Raw genomic sequence first — 14,125 nt, forward strand, 5'->3', positions numbered from 1 at the left:
TCTCACTGTTTTCAGGTCCAATTTTATGACCGGAGGGGATCAAGCTTTTGCTGTCAGGACCCCCAAACTCTGGAATACACTTCCTATAGACATCAGACTGTCGACAGTTGTGTCAACATTTAAAAAACCTACTTCTTTGGGATGGCATTCTTGTAATGTACCAGTATTTTGTGTGTGTGCTTCTACACATATATTTATGTTTTTTGTCAATATGTATCCATGTGTGGACATGTGTTTTTATCTTTTTATTTGTTTTTATCACCTTGTTTCATCTCTGTAATATTCTATTTTATTTGTTCTTGATCTACCTTAGTGCCTCTGTAACATTTGTATTGAAAAGTGTTATATAAATAAAGATTATTATTATTATAAAATAATACTGAGCCAGATCAAATGTTATCAGTACATAAAATAGGTGTTAAAATTATCATCATCACAATAGTTGTGGGTTAGTAGCTTAGTAGGCACTTATCATCTATTGGTAAGATGGTTCACAACAAGGAAGTCCACAATTATTATTAAAAAGTATTATAGAATGTATCTAGATCCACTTCAGACACAGTCCAGCTCACTTCAGACTGTGAGGAAGTGTGGTACTAAATAAAAAATAAAGCAATTTTCTACACCCACTGTATGTTTAAAGATTTGGAATAACTGTCAATATCACATTTTTGTACTCTTAACAGACGAGACGTGTACTTGAGTGATAGAAAAAAGGATCACTTCTGTTGATGACCATTTTTACCATCATGTCGGGATATTTTTTTTTTTTTTTTTTTTTTTACCACATTTACTGATCATTTTAACCCAAACCATGATCTTTCCCTAACCAAGTGGGGTTTTTTTCTGCCTAAACCTAACCAACAGTGTTAAATGACACCCGAAAAGCTTAAAATCCGTAGACATGACACGCAAAATGTCCTTAAAAGTGGCATGCTATTTAAATGCCATCTCATAAGATCCCATTGAAGTTTGAACATCAGTAATTCCATCACAAACTGCTGACAAACATAATGATATGGTGATATTTTTCAAATATTGTGTTTATTATGAGAAAATAATGTGAACATAAATTATTATCTTGTATTCACAAGTTACTATCTCAATCATGTATGTATAGAATGAAAAATGATCAACTTTCAGGACTTCAGGGGCTATTTGTTGTTTGGGGTTATAAACACTACTGAGAACCCCTCAGTGATAACATTATTGAGTAACATTACCTTACGGACAGTCACTATTCTGACAAGATTTTACTGCATCTCTGGAGCTGACAAATGCATTAAACCTAAATGACTTGGGAGAGTGAGTTATCTGCGTGATTGATCAAAGAGCACAACACTAATAAAATCACATCAATCAACAGGCATTGACCGCATGGTAACAAATGAAAACACATGGCAGAAATCTGGATCATTATTAACACATTTAATCCATGTACAGGTCCATAAATCCATACTTTGTAGGTGACCTCTGTGAGATGTTATGATATAAGTTTTGGAGCTTACTTAAGGCCTTAACTCATACAAAAGTCACATTTACACACAAACTAAGATCCTGTGATTAAAAGACTTAAGTAAATGGCTTAATGGGGATGTTCCACTGAAAGGACAAAAAGCCAAAGTCACTGTATGACTGCTCTGATTTGAATAAAACTCAGAGGGAGGATAGATTTTGCTGCAGATGAACCAAATGGTGTCTTTTATCGTTCAGTTGGACGGTGCAGACGTATTCATGTTGCCATGCATGGACCGCAGCCTTCACATCCAGCTCACGGGAGGAATACAAGCAAACACGCTACATACTAAGAACAGCAATCAAACAGGCAAAGAGGGAGTACAGACAACAGATGGAGTCCAAGCTCGCCTCCAACAACCAAGGCACTTATGGCAGGGACTCCAAACTATTACGGACTTCAAAGGAAAAAAACAACACATCACAAACACAGCACACACCCTCCCAGACAAACTTAATTCCTTTTACTTCAGGTTTAACCCCTCTGTTAAACCCCTCCCACCCCCATCATGTCCTGTCCCACACCCACCTCTGCTGATGACCAGAGCCCCCCCCCCCCAGTCAAGATCAATGGCAAAGCAGTGGCGATGTTTACCTGGGTGCAAACATTCACAAGGACCTGACATCGGCTAAAAAGGCCTCGAGTGCCTAAAGAAATTTGGCCTGAGGCCCCAAATCCTCAGGGACTTTTACTGGGGCACCATAGACAGCCTTCTGACAGGCTGCTCCACCACCTGGTATGGCAGCTGCACCAGCACGGACCGCAAGGCGCTTAGGGGGGCACCAACACATGGCCCAACACATCACCAGGTGTGAGCTGCCCAGCCTGCAGGAGCAGTGTACCCTGCTGTACCTTAGGAGGTCTCTGAGGGTCATTAAAGACCCATCACATCCATGCAACAGCCTGTTCTCCCTGCTGCCCTCAGGTAGTACAGGACTCTCAAATCACGCACCAGCAGACTGAGGAAAAGTTTTTTCCCCTCATGCCATAAGACTATTAAATAAATAACACACATACACGCATACAAAGTACAATCTAAACTGCAATATTCTGACCAATGATTATATATGCAACTTTTTCGTGCCTTGATTTTGTCATTCATTTCTATTACTGAGGTTGTAATGGGTGGTGGTGGTGTATTGGATTGCATTATAATGAAGTGTTCCTAATATTTTGTCCACTCCATTAACTCACCAAGGGGGGCAACTATATGAACATGTAAATTAAATAAATATCTCTGATTTATTACCTGCAAATAAATGTCTAATTATGGAGTATAAGACTTGCCGCCCACAATGATTGGACAACAAAAGGGTTCATGCTGAGCCTTCACTCAGCCTGCTCTACCCCTCACAGCTTCTTGTCATGCCTCACAAGTGCCTTTTGTGCTCATTTAACAATATTCCACTCACTCTTCGGCACTTCTCTGCAGAGACTGTTTGTTTGTTCAGTTCTCCTTGACTGGCTGCTTGGCTGCTCACCACTGTTTTAAAGACACTATAAGCATTATTCTCATTACAAGGAGCAGGTTCTACTTGTTTGGCATTAAATTTCCATTGTCACGCATGTGTGCTGCAACTATAAAGGATGCTAACAACAGTCATATATTTTCATTAAAGAGGACATAGCATGCACATTTCCAGATTTACAGAACAGATGGCTGTTTGTGGTGCATGAATGAACAATCTGAATATCTGTTCGATGGGGAGGTAGAGGTAACATTGCAAATGGAGCTTGAAGGCAGCATTTTTACATACGTTCACCTCATGTTTTGGAACTTTTACCATGTTTAACATAGACGTCCGACATTTTAACAGTATAAAAATAACAGACAATCACAAAAAGCATGATATGCCCCCTTTAAGGAGAACATCAGCATAATTAAAGTCTTTATGAAGAGATACTGACATTTTTATGAAGCTTAAAACAGCTTCTTAATTTACCATTGCATTTCTCTTTGAGTTCTCTTCTCTACTTTATGTGTTTAGATACTTAAGATACAGTGCTTGTATTCAATACAAAAATATGCACTACAGTCACAGACTCTCACGTCCATCCACTGTCTAGTAAATCCATCCACCAAATGAGCAATTGTTTTAGTTTTAGACATTATATGAAACAAAGGTTTGTTTAAAACCAATATTCAGTATATATAAATGTACTGGCATGTTGATGTGATGTTGATGTGCAGAACCGACTAGCAAACCATGACCATCTGATGTAAATATTTAGGACTGAGTTATTTTGGCCTAACAGAAGAAAAATGTGCCAATTTTTTTTTAAATATTTTATGTGCTGCACAAAGCACACAAGCATTCAAATTAAACCTCACCCTAACTCACCCTCACCCCACCCTGCACAGAATGAGCAAACCCAAAAAAAATCAACACTTGAAACAAAGAGGAAAAGGCATTCTTATTTAACAGAAAGCTGTGTTTGTTTTAAAAGCAGCCTTTTATTAAGTTATTAAGTCCACTACTTTTATAAGTAGTGGATTTCGTATGTGCAAAGTGATTTCCTCCTGATGGGTTTGATGTGACAGAGATGCATTAACATGGAATTCAAAAGGTTTTACAACATGTAGAAAGAAACCAAGATAAATCTAGAATATGTAAAAATACAAGTGCTGTAATGATGTGTGGATTGGATTTGAGACAGACAAGAATAAAGACCTGCACCTATTTTCACACCAGTCCACTGAAATTTCTATCATTCTACACAAAGTCAAAACCAGTCAAACCAGAAAGAAAATAGAAAATCCACAAAACAACACAACTCAAACACATATATTGTTAAAGAATATGGAAGGCACAAAAGGAGATCATCACATACAATCAGTTCCCACTGGTGACGCACACTAAAGGTCAAGACCAACTAAACCAGAGCGGTAATTACGGCTGAAAGCACAGGCATCATTTCCCATCATCACTGAGTTACTTAAACAAACATGAATTGTCTGTGATGGCTGTCAGCTCGTCTCTCGCTCCTGCATGCTCGACACATCTTAAACCATGCAGATCGCTGCTACCTGATCCCACAAGAACTCTCTTCTTCTGAGCATGTTTCCAAATTTTAATGGAAATCCTTCTCAAGAGCAAATGTTGTGCATCACTTATTCTTAAAATCTGGGCAGCAAAGACATTTTTAAGTGTTGTCAGGTTTGCTTTTTTATGTCAGTTGGCATACAACAAGAAGAGCTTCAAATCAATTATTGAGGGATACACATCACACCACAAGTTATCTGCTGCAATATTCATACACGTTGACAGCCAGAACATCCTGACAGAGGAAGTCAGAGGAAACAAAATGCCAAGGCGCAATTTGCTATTACTGCACATGTGAGTTCTTGCCATTTTAACGCCATCAAGACTACGACTTATAACTTTTCTGTGCTCATTTGGCAATACTGAATTTGTGTAGGTGATCTTGGACCTGCAGGTCTGCTGCTGCAGTGGTATGGAAGCTACTAGGAGCTACATCAGGAGGCTGGAAGGTCAGTGGTTCAGCTCCCCGGACAGGCTATCAGGATGAAGTAAGACAGTGAGTCATACACTCGCCTCCCCCTGCAACAGATGATGAAGTACTGCTGAAGAAGATGCTGAACTACAGTTGTTCCTAGTAAAACTGCAACGCATCACATCTAGATTTTGACACTAATCTTAAAGCTATCTGACTCTATCTAGAGCACTAGTCAAGTCAAGTTAATGTGATTAATTCAGCCCCGAAACACAAATTATGAATTTGCCTTCTATCCTCAGATCCTCCTTTTGGATAAAGAAAACCTTGGTAAAAAGCCCCTTTTTTAATGGGAAGAAAGGGAGAGACCTCAAAAAGACCTTGTCCTCTTCCAGGACTGATTGACATGCAATAGATGCTCCAATTATAACCAAACATTTTTTTTTAAAAAGGCCTTGCTCCTTGTTTTGACTAAAACAATAAAGCTGAAAACCCATTATGAATAACCTAAATAACAAATTCACTAAGGGTTTCACACACAGTGGCATAAAGTATCACCAAAACCTAAAAAGAATCATTTTCATGTTTGGGAAACTAGTTTTTAGGGTTTTCTAGTTTTATAAGGACATGTTTGAGACAAAAAGTACATATAGACTGTGACATGTTTTTCATACGGACAAACTATTCATGATAATCCATGCGTTGCTAGACTTTCTTGTGAGGTTTGATGAGGTTTTGGTGACAGAGAGCTCTTTCTAAATCTTAGTACTCTGTCTTCTAAAGCCTGATGCTGACATTCAGTAACAACAGACTGAAAAGCTGAGCACTGTGTGACAAAGCCACATTAATCCTTTTTGCTGCACTACAGGTGTTTTTCAGTTTAGGGAAAACCAAAGATTCTCTGATTATAATATATACAAGTGTTTATTGGTTTCAAAACACAACAAAAAATAAAATCAAAAATTGTAGTGGAAGAAAAAATATCTGAACATTGCAATTATTACTCATTAGCATTATGTGACAGTTTGATTAAAAACAAAGCAATTTTTCTGAATGTGCTTATTTGAAGCTATTTGGTGTAAATGTATTGTTAAGTCTCCCGTAAAAAAGAAAAGCAAAAAACAAAACAAAAAAACAATGAGATCAAGGGGACAAGATTTGAAAACATGACTAATATCCGTCTTACCTTATCTGGAATAATAATAAAATGCATGTTAATGCAGGGTGTAAAAGCATCAGAACTCATTGCGATCACCTAGACCACATCTGTCAGTGGTCAGGCTCACACTGTGTTTGGATCTCAGCCAGGTATAAATACAGTATGTACTGCGTGACCACATTTGAGACAAAAGTTGTCCTAGCAAGTTGAAGGGTCATCTAACTCTGCCTCTTCCTGCTAGTTTAAGCAAGAACTCTTTTAATAAGAACTAAAATGTGGTGGCACTAGAGAAAAAGTCACAGAATCACCATAATCATTAAAATACATCATCTGGGAACCATGAATGTCTGTACCAAATTTTGTGCTGATTCATTGAGAATATGCTTTGATATATCAGATATACCAGCACTACAGGAAAAATCACCAAAAGTCACCAAAGGATCACCAAAGTCATTTGAATGTATCTTCTGGGGACCTTGAATATCTGTTGTAAATTTCATGGCAATCTATCTTATAGTTATTGAGATATTTCAAATGTGAACCGAATGGTGGCACAAAAGAAAAAGTCAGTAAGAATCATCCTCTGGGAACCATGAATGTCTGTACAAAGATTAATGGAAATAAATCTCATGGTTGTCAAGATATTTCAATCTGGACCCAAGTGGTAGAGCCACGCTGCCAGCATGGCTAAGGAGTTCTTCCATTTGTATTAGTATTCTGTACTCTGTTTTATAGTTATTAGCACTAAATGACACTAAAAATGTTTTAAGATTTATTTTGAAATATGAAGCAGCCAATTCTGGCGTGACAGATTTGATAATATGTTGTGATTAGGTCACATGATTTTATAGAAGATGAGGTTTGATATAATGACAAACAGTCAAAACCTACCACAAAACATCATGAAGACAGCTCCTAATGTTCATTTCATCTAGATGTTTATGTGGATATTAAGGCTGGATTATATCCCAAAGACGTTGCTAAATGTTTTAATTTAATTTGTTTAATATTTTATTAACATTCCTGCCTTTGAAGCAAACCACATGTACATTTCTGTATGATTTTCAAGAATCCAATTATTTTTTCCTTCTCTCTGTCTCATGGCTAACCTTGAAGAAAGAATCTCTGTTTGTGACTTGATGAATGTTTGCTATTCATAGTGTTTGGCGGGGATCATGAAAGATCATCCACTGAAGAGTCGCTTCATCTTATTGAAATATATACTTTTATGTACATAACACTTTCAAGTCACTAGATATAATACTCAACTTCTACACTTCTGAAGTCCTTCTATGACAGGAGTTTCCACACACACACACAAACACTTCACTTATGATCTTTGATGTATGTGTCTGGCACTGCTGCACGGCTTTGCGTCGCACTGTTTATTCTTTATAACTCTGAAGCCCTCTCACAAGAACTTATGTTGTGTTATATATTTTAAAAATACAATGACACAATGCATTTATTCATATCCAGCTTGTAAGTTTAAGACAATCTAAAAACATTACTACAATGCATCTCTGAAATTACAAACCTATTTATGGGAAATCCCTCTCAGCCCACCACTGTTTATACTTTGTGATTAAAGTTTTGACTGCTTGCAAGGTTTTCATACATTATGACAAGATGAGAATAGATGCCATATGTGCAAAATTTCATTATGAAATATCAGGTGTGAAATGCAACAATGTGCTATAGGCCAGTAGCTCTCAATTCTGCAATGCACAGTGCTGTATATGCAGAGCAGAGAAAGCAGAGATGGCCTACACCAATCAGTACATCATGGGAGAAAAACAATAAATTAGAGAAAAATGTTCACCTGACACATCTTGCATAGCAGAAATGTTTTTTGTAGCAGCCACAAGCCACAGAAACCTCCTATACAAAACTGTACTGCCTGATATTCTGAGTCAAACCCAAACCTGTGAATATAATGTGTGTGTGTATGTGTGTGTGTGTGTGTGTGAGCGATGGAGAGAATGAAAATGTGGATGTGTGCGTGTGAGTGTGTAAGATGAGGTGAAATGCAGCAGACTGTTGAAAATCCAATCCATCTTCTGTACCTGATCTACACAGCAGCGGTGTGTCTGCATGAGCGGATGAGCTCAACCCCAAAATCCCACCAAGCCTCACATCATCAACTTCCCTAAATTCCTCCTCCTTATGGTCTCTCTCACTTGCTGTCCCTCTAGACTGCTGCCACACAAATACCTATAAAATTGAAATCTGGCAAGAGTCTGTTAGCTTTTTCCTCACATATTTCTGTATGTTAATAATACTGAACATACAGTAGATGTCAATTACTTACAGCTGCTGTGCTGCTGTCACCTCATATACTGTAGCCTGACAAGCACTCTACTTATGTGGCTATACAGACGCAGTATTGAACAACTTGTAAAGGATTTTACTGTGAGTGCAACAATACTGACCTCCAGTGAGTTGAGGTTTGTTTAAAAAAAAAAAAAAAAAAAAAAAAAAAGGAGAGGAAAGAAAATCTGCCACCTGCACATGAATATTTAAGCTTCTCTCTCACGTTGAATCCTGACTTTTGGAAATCATTTAATCTGCATTATTTCTATTAGATTGGAAATTTAAATAATGTTGGCTAAAACAGGGATTTGTTCTTCTTATCTGAAGCTACATCATATTCCTACAAAATGAAAATAATGCTGTGTGCCGGGGGCGGGGCGGCAGTGGGTTAGTTTTATGAGAACAACACATGGGGCATCATTAGGAGCGAAAGCGCACCATGCTGAGGGAGGGAGAGCTGCGGCTGGACAGCACTCAACTCCTGACAAACAGGAGACGCATGATAAGACTATACTGTATAGGTTGCATGGGAAATTATTTTCTATTTAATTGAGTTCCACTAAGATGCACTTGAACAAAAAGCCGCAAATAACCTCAAAAGACTCTGGAAATCTTTTCAGGCGCACGTATGCATGTCGTCAGATTTTTACATTTTCTGCTCATCTGCGCGTTTTTTTATGTTTTTTTTTTGTTTTGTTTTTTTGATGGACTCTTGTGATGTTAGAAGGATGAATGCAAATTAATGCCCACATTCAAGCAATCCAGGATCTATACAGAGCGCACACAGTCGGGATGGATTCGTTTAACGCCAGCGGAATGGACGCGTTCACGGTGATCCATCTCAATTCCTCCTGGAGCCTGGACAGTGGATATTCTTTAGCAGCGATAGCTGGCATTGCTGCTCTTGTAAGTTTCCTCATTCTCTTTACCGTTGTTGGAAATATACTGGTGGTTATTGCCGTATTAACGAGCAGGGCACTGAAAGCCCCCCAGAACCTTTTTCTGGTGTCCCTGGCCACCGCGGACATCCTTGTCGCCACTTTGGTGATGCCGTTTTCCCTGGCGAATGAACTCATGGGCTACTGGTATTTTGGAAAAGTTTGGTGCGGCATTTATCTGGCTTTGGATGTTTTGTTCTGCACTTCGTCTATTGTGCATCTGTGCGCAATAAGCCTGGACCGGTACTGGTCCGTTACGCAAGCTGTAGAGTACAACCTGAAGCGGACTCCCAAACGCGTCAAGTGCATCATCATAATTGTTTGGCTTATATCTGCTTTCATCTCATCCCCGCCGCTCATATCTATTGACAGCAACAGTGATACCAGCTCTCAGCCTCAGTGCCAGCTGAATGATGACACTTGGTACATCCTCTCCTCCAGCATCGCGTCCTTCTTCGCCCCCTGCTTAATCATGATCCTGGTGTACATCAGAATATACCAGGTGGCCAAAACCAGAACCAGAAGCATGTCGGGAAAAAATCCCAGGCCAGATGGTGTTACACAAACTGAGAACGGACTGAGCAAAGTCACCTCTCCTTTCCATGGCGAGAAGGAGAACGGTCACTGTCAGTGCCCGCCTTCGCCCAGCCATCAGACCGTCACCATCGGGCAACAGACTGAGGACGCTGACTTGGAGGAGAGCACCTCCTCAGAGGGCAAAGGTCACAAACAGAAGAGCCAGGACTCCCAGAGAGCAAAGAGGGCCAGCCAAAAGAAAAGCTCCCTCTCCAAACACTCCACTCGCATCTCCAGAGTCAGTAACAAATCCATAGACCTTTTCGCCTCCAGGAAGAAACGCCGTCGGAGCTCGCTGGCCAGGAAAAAGGTCTCTCAGGCCAGGGAGAAGAGGTTTACATTCGTCTTGGCTGTGGTCATGGGGGTGTTTGTTGTGTGCTGGTTTCCCTTTTTCTTTAGCTACAGCCTGTACGGTGTGTGCAGAGACTCCTGTAAGATCCCCGACCCGCTCTTTAAATTCTTCTTCTGGATTGGCTACTGTAACAGCTCCCTCAACCCTGCCATTTACACCATCTTCAACCGGGACTTCAGACGAGCCTTCCAGAAGATCCTCTGCAAGTCTTGGAAAAAGTCCTTTTAGCTCTGAAACAGGACTTCTGCACCACCATGACAATCTTAAAGGAAATATCAAAGTGATTTACAAAAAAAGATGCCTGTTTTGTCGTTACTCACTGTTCCGTCTCATTGTCCTGTTGTAATTCAGTCCCGGTATAGTGCACACCCTGAACCACCTACTGGGTGTCTCCACAAGCTTCAACAAACAGTATGTTTCTATTACAGGCTTCTTACTGGCTTCCTGGTCAGATTCACAGCTCTTTTCTTCCCACCTGAAGTGTGCTGTAATGCTTTATAGTGTATCACCATCAATTAAGCTCTATACATCCTAAAAAGATGCACACATGGATGGACTTGTCTGCTAGATGGCCCCAGGGCTAAAATGAGCTGCTCGGCCCCCCTCTAACCCCCCTCAGTTTCTCCCACTCTGTGCAGTGTGTACAATTTTTCTATGCTCTTTGTGCTGCAACACTACCTGGCTACAGATCTGTTGTGTGTTAATCTGATTCAACATATTAATTTAGGAATATGCAACACAGAAGCACAAAACTGAGATAATGAACATTTTGAAACTTGATTTTCACACAGGTATCCTCTTCAAGACATGGCCTCAAGACTAAGTAACAATGTAGGACACACCTTAAGGCCTGACAATGTCAGTATTGTGCTTTAGTGGCGCATTTATTTTTCAATTAAATTTGCACAAAGCAGTTCAAACACAGCAAGCCTGGAGCTCTCAGGACCTCAGCAGTTCTGGGGACTCAGGGCAGCTGCCTACTTAGCTGTTGGTAATCCACCCTGCACACTTAGAACAGTGGTTTCCAACCTTGTTTTTCTTATTTCCCCTAAAAGGGGAGAAAGCTAAAATAAGCTACATGTGACTCTTCATTACATGAGCAGTTTAACCAAAGTGATTTTCCCCTCTCCAAGTGTTTCATGTAAATATTTTTAGATGACTGACAAGCTTTTCTCTTCTAATACCCCTGAGGGGAACTAGAAGAGAAAAGTTAAAAGAATAAGTAGTATTTTTGATTCTCTCTCATGACCCCTCAGATATATCTTTAAACCTCTTCGAGGGGCCTCGACCCCTAGGTTGGAAACCACTGGCTCAGTGGATATTATTTAAACATGTTTTGTTGTCTGCTTGCCATGATGTTGTTGGCCCTGTCAGCTTGTACAGCTTTTTTGAGCACCTCTGCTGTAAACAGACTGTAAAACATTAGGAGTGAGGGGATAACAAATTAGCTGTGCTCTGGAAGCCTTGAGTGGTAAATTCACAACACAGCTGACAAAATGGCAAAGCACAACAGTAGACTAATTCACTGAATAGTTTGGTTACTGATCTTTTGCTGGATTTGAGACGACATTGAGAAGGGCTGGTGCTCCAGACTATAAGCTAATTTATATGATGCGCAAAGGGGGTCATTATTTCCACAGTGGCCATAAACAACAGAGTATTTGAGAACAAATGCATTTATTTTGCTTTTACTTTTAAGAAACTACCTCTCTGTTTTGTTTTTTTGTTGCTGTTTTTGGATTTATATTTTGCAAAGTGCAGTACACATCTTTCCTCTGCTTAAGCTGTCTGCTGTCGTGCAAAAAATAAAAGCTGAAGAAGTCTTACCTCAGCTTCTGGTGTGATGTTGCGACATGGATCCCCTTTAATGCTCATGAACATGTGCATCAAATGCTCAAGTAACTAACATGAAGTTATCAAATGTTGTGGCTGTATTTTTAAATGGCAGAGACCTTGTACTCTAATAGCTTCACAAGGTAAATTAGATTATTCTCACCTGGTAATTTATAAGGTTTACTTTAAAATCAATCGACAAACAGCCTTTGGATCATTTGGTACAGCGTTTTCAATACAGACCACCATCACTAGCCACATATGTCCATACTAACACAGTACCTTTCATCGAATCACTTGACAGATGTTAATAAAATCTAGCTCTGCAGTTTACTTTTCATCTGAAAGACAAACCCCTCATTCATGCAGAGCCAGTGAGATCCGACATTTGGTTTCACTGTGTTGCTCAGGCTGTGTCTTAATTTGGTTTGAAACATACAAAATAATGAGCAGATTAGTAATTACTAAATTCTATCAATGGATTTTAGAGTGACACTCGTAGTTAACACATTTTTTAAGCCAGCACTTTTAGCAGGGTGAGTTTGGACTGTAAAATTGATGACGATGCCATGATGGGGTCAAAAGAAAAAGCCCCTCTGGTGGAGACTGGCCATGCCTGTTTGAGGGTGTTGGTGACCTTTCGGCACAACAGGTTTGATGTTGAATCTGGCTGCCTCATAATCTAATATTCCCCCGAGCCCTTTGGGGCAGGACTGAGGTGAAACTGAATTCCCCACACCAATTCTTGTTTTCCTCCTACTTTCTGCTGTGGGTGAGTGTGCACAGCCAAAAAGCCATTTGTAACGGGCTACAAGTCCATCTGCTGTTGTTCCAACTGCTGTTCGCAGCCACCAGAGATTTATGTCCCAAAAAGCCATAGAAGAAAATAGTATACCAGTCTGTGCAATTATTTGAGTAAAGATAATGAATAGAGAGGTGTGAAATGGTTGATGGATAACAGCAAGCAAATATCTCTCTGTCACCAGCCTGTTTATGTACAAAGTAGTGTTTCATTTCACCATCCAGAATTATATTGTAGATTAAGACGTTTCCTCTTAGTCACAGTATTTAACCAAACCAAAAAACATTATTTTTCTCTCTGTCAAAAACCAAAAAAAAGGTTTAATTTTACGCAGAAATTCAGCAAAGCCATAACACAATTTCCAACAAAACTTAAATGATCTTCTTTAATAAGGTCAAAGAAAGATGAATCAGATTAACCGCACTCTTCTCTCAATGTTCTTTTACAGATTTATAGGTTTGTTAAGGACAATGCCTTCTTCACCGTGGTGAATAAAAATGTATTTGGCTGCACATTAACCCCTGAGGTTCTCTTAGCCAGCAAACAAACAGCGGTTTAATACGGTTTGTGATCGATTGCAGTGACTCAACGAAAACTTTGCCAGGTTCAAAGATTTCATGGCTTCCAGAAACTCTGGTCTGCACTTTGTTTGAAAAGTCAGCACTGAGAGAACAATTGATGAAAATGGATTGGTTCATTTCTTGTCTGGCTTGAAATCAAAGTGAAGGTGTCACCAGGGAAACACGCCTTTCTCTTTAGATGGAATAAAGTTTGGTAGTGCCGTTTCACTTGTCAAAACTGTTTTAAAACACATTTCATATGATTAATAGAGGGCAACCAACAGAATACAAAGTAACTTGAATTATCATACAAGGAAGATATCAGTCTCTACAATACTCTGTCTGACATTTCATAAGACCTGTTTGCCCATCATACTTTATGCAGGATTGCCATACAAACATCAAAGTCCTTCGCTGAATGTTTAAGTCTGCGCTGTTCCTCTGACAGCCACAAGATGGAGGCAAAAAAAAAAGTCAACAGTTATGAACAAGCCCCAAAGAAGAATAATTTGCAGTGCAGCAATTTTGGTGTAATGGCCAAATTCACAACAGCATGTCTTGTTAAATGGTCTCGCAATACGTATCAAGTAGAGGAAGAAATGTCTGTAAAATTAAGAACA

The 14,125-nt window shown here is 39.5% G+C and overlaps 1 protein-coding gene across 1 annotated transcript; it reads left to right on the forward strand.

Annotated features, from left to right (window-relative positions):
• The first annotated feature begins 9,179 nt into the window (after window positions 1–9,179).
• LOC121888796 (alpha-2 adrenergic receptor) lies at window positions 9,180–12,103 on the forward strand. Its single transcript, XM_042400298.1, has one exon. It carries the CDS (start codon window positions 9,237–9,239, stop codon window positions 10,536–10,538), a length of 1,302 nt encoding a protein of 433 aa, XP_042256232.1. The 5' UTR covers window positions 9,180–9,236; the 3' UTR covers window positions 10,539–12,103.
• Window positions 12,104–14,125: the final 2,022 nt, after the last annotated feature.

Source organism: Thunnus maccoyii, chromosome 22 (assembly GCF_910596095.1).
Source record: "Thunnus maccoyii chromosome 22, fThuMac1.1, whole genome shotgun sequence".
In the NCBI taxonomy this organism is placed as follows: Eukaryota; Metazoa; Chordata; class Actinopteri; order Scombriformes; family Scombridae; genus Thunnus; species Thunnus maccoyii.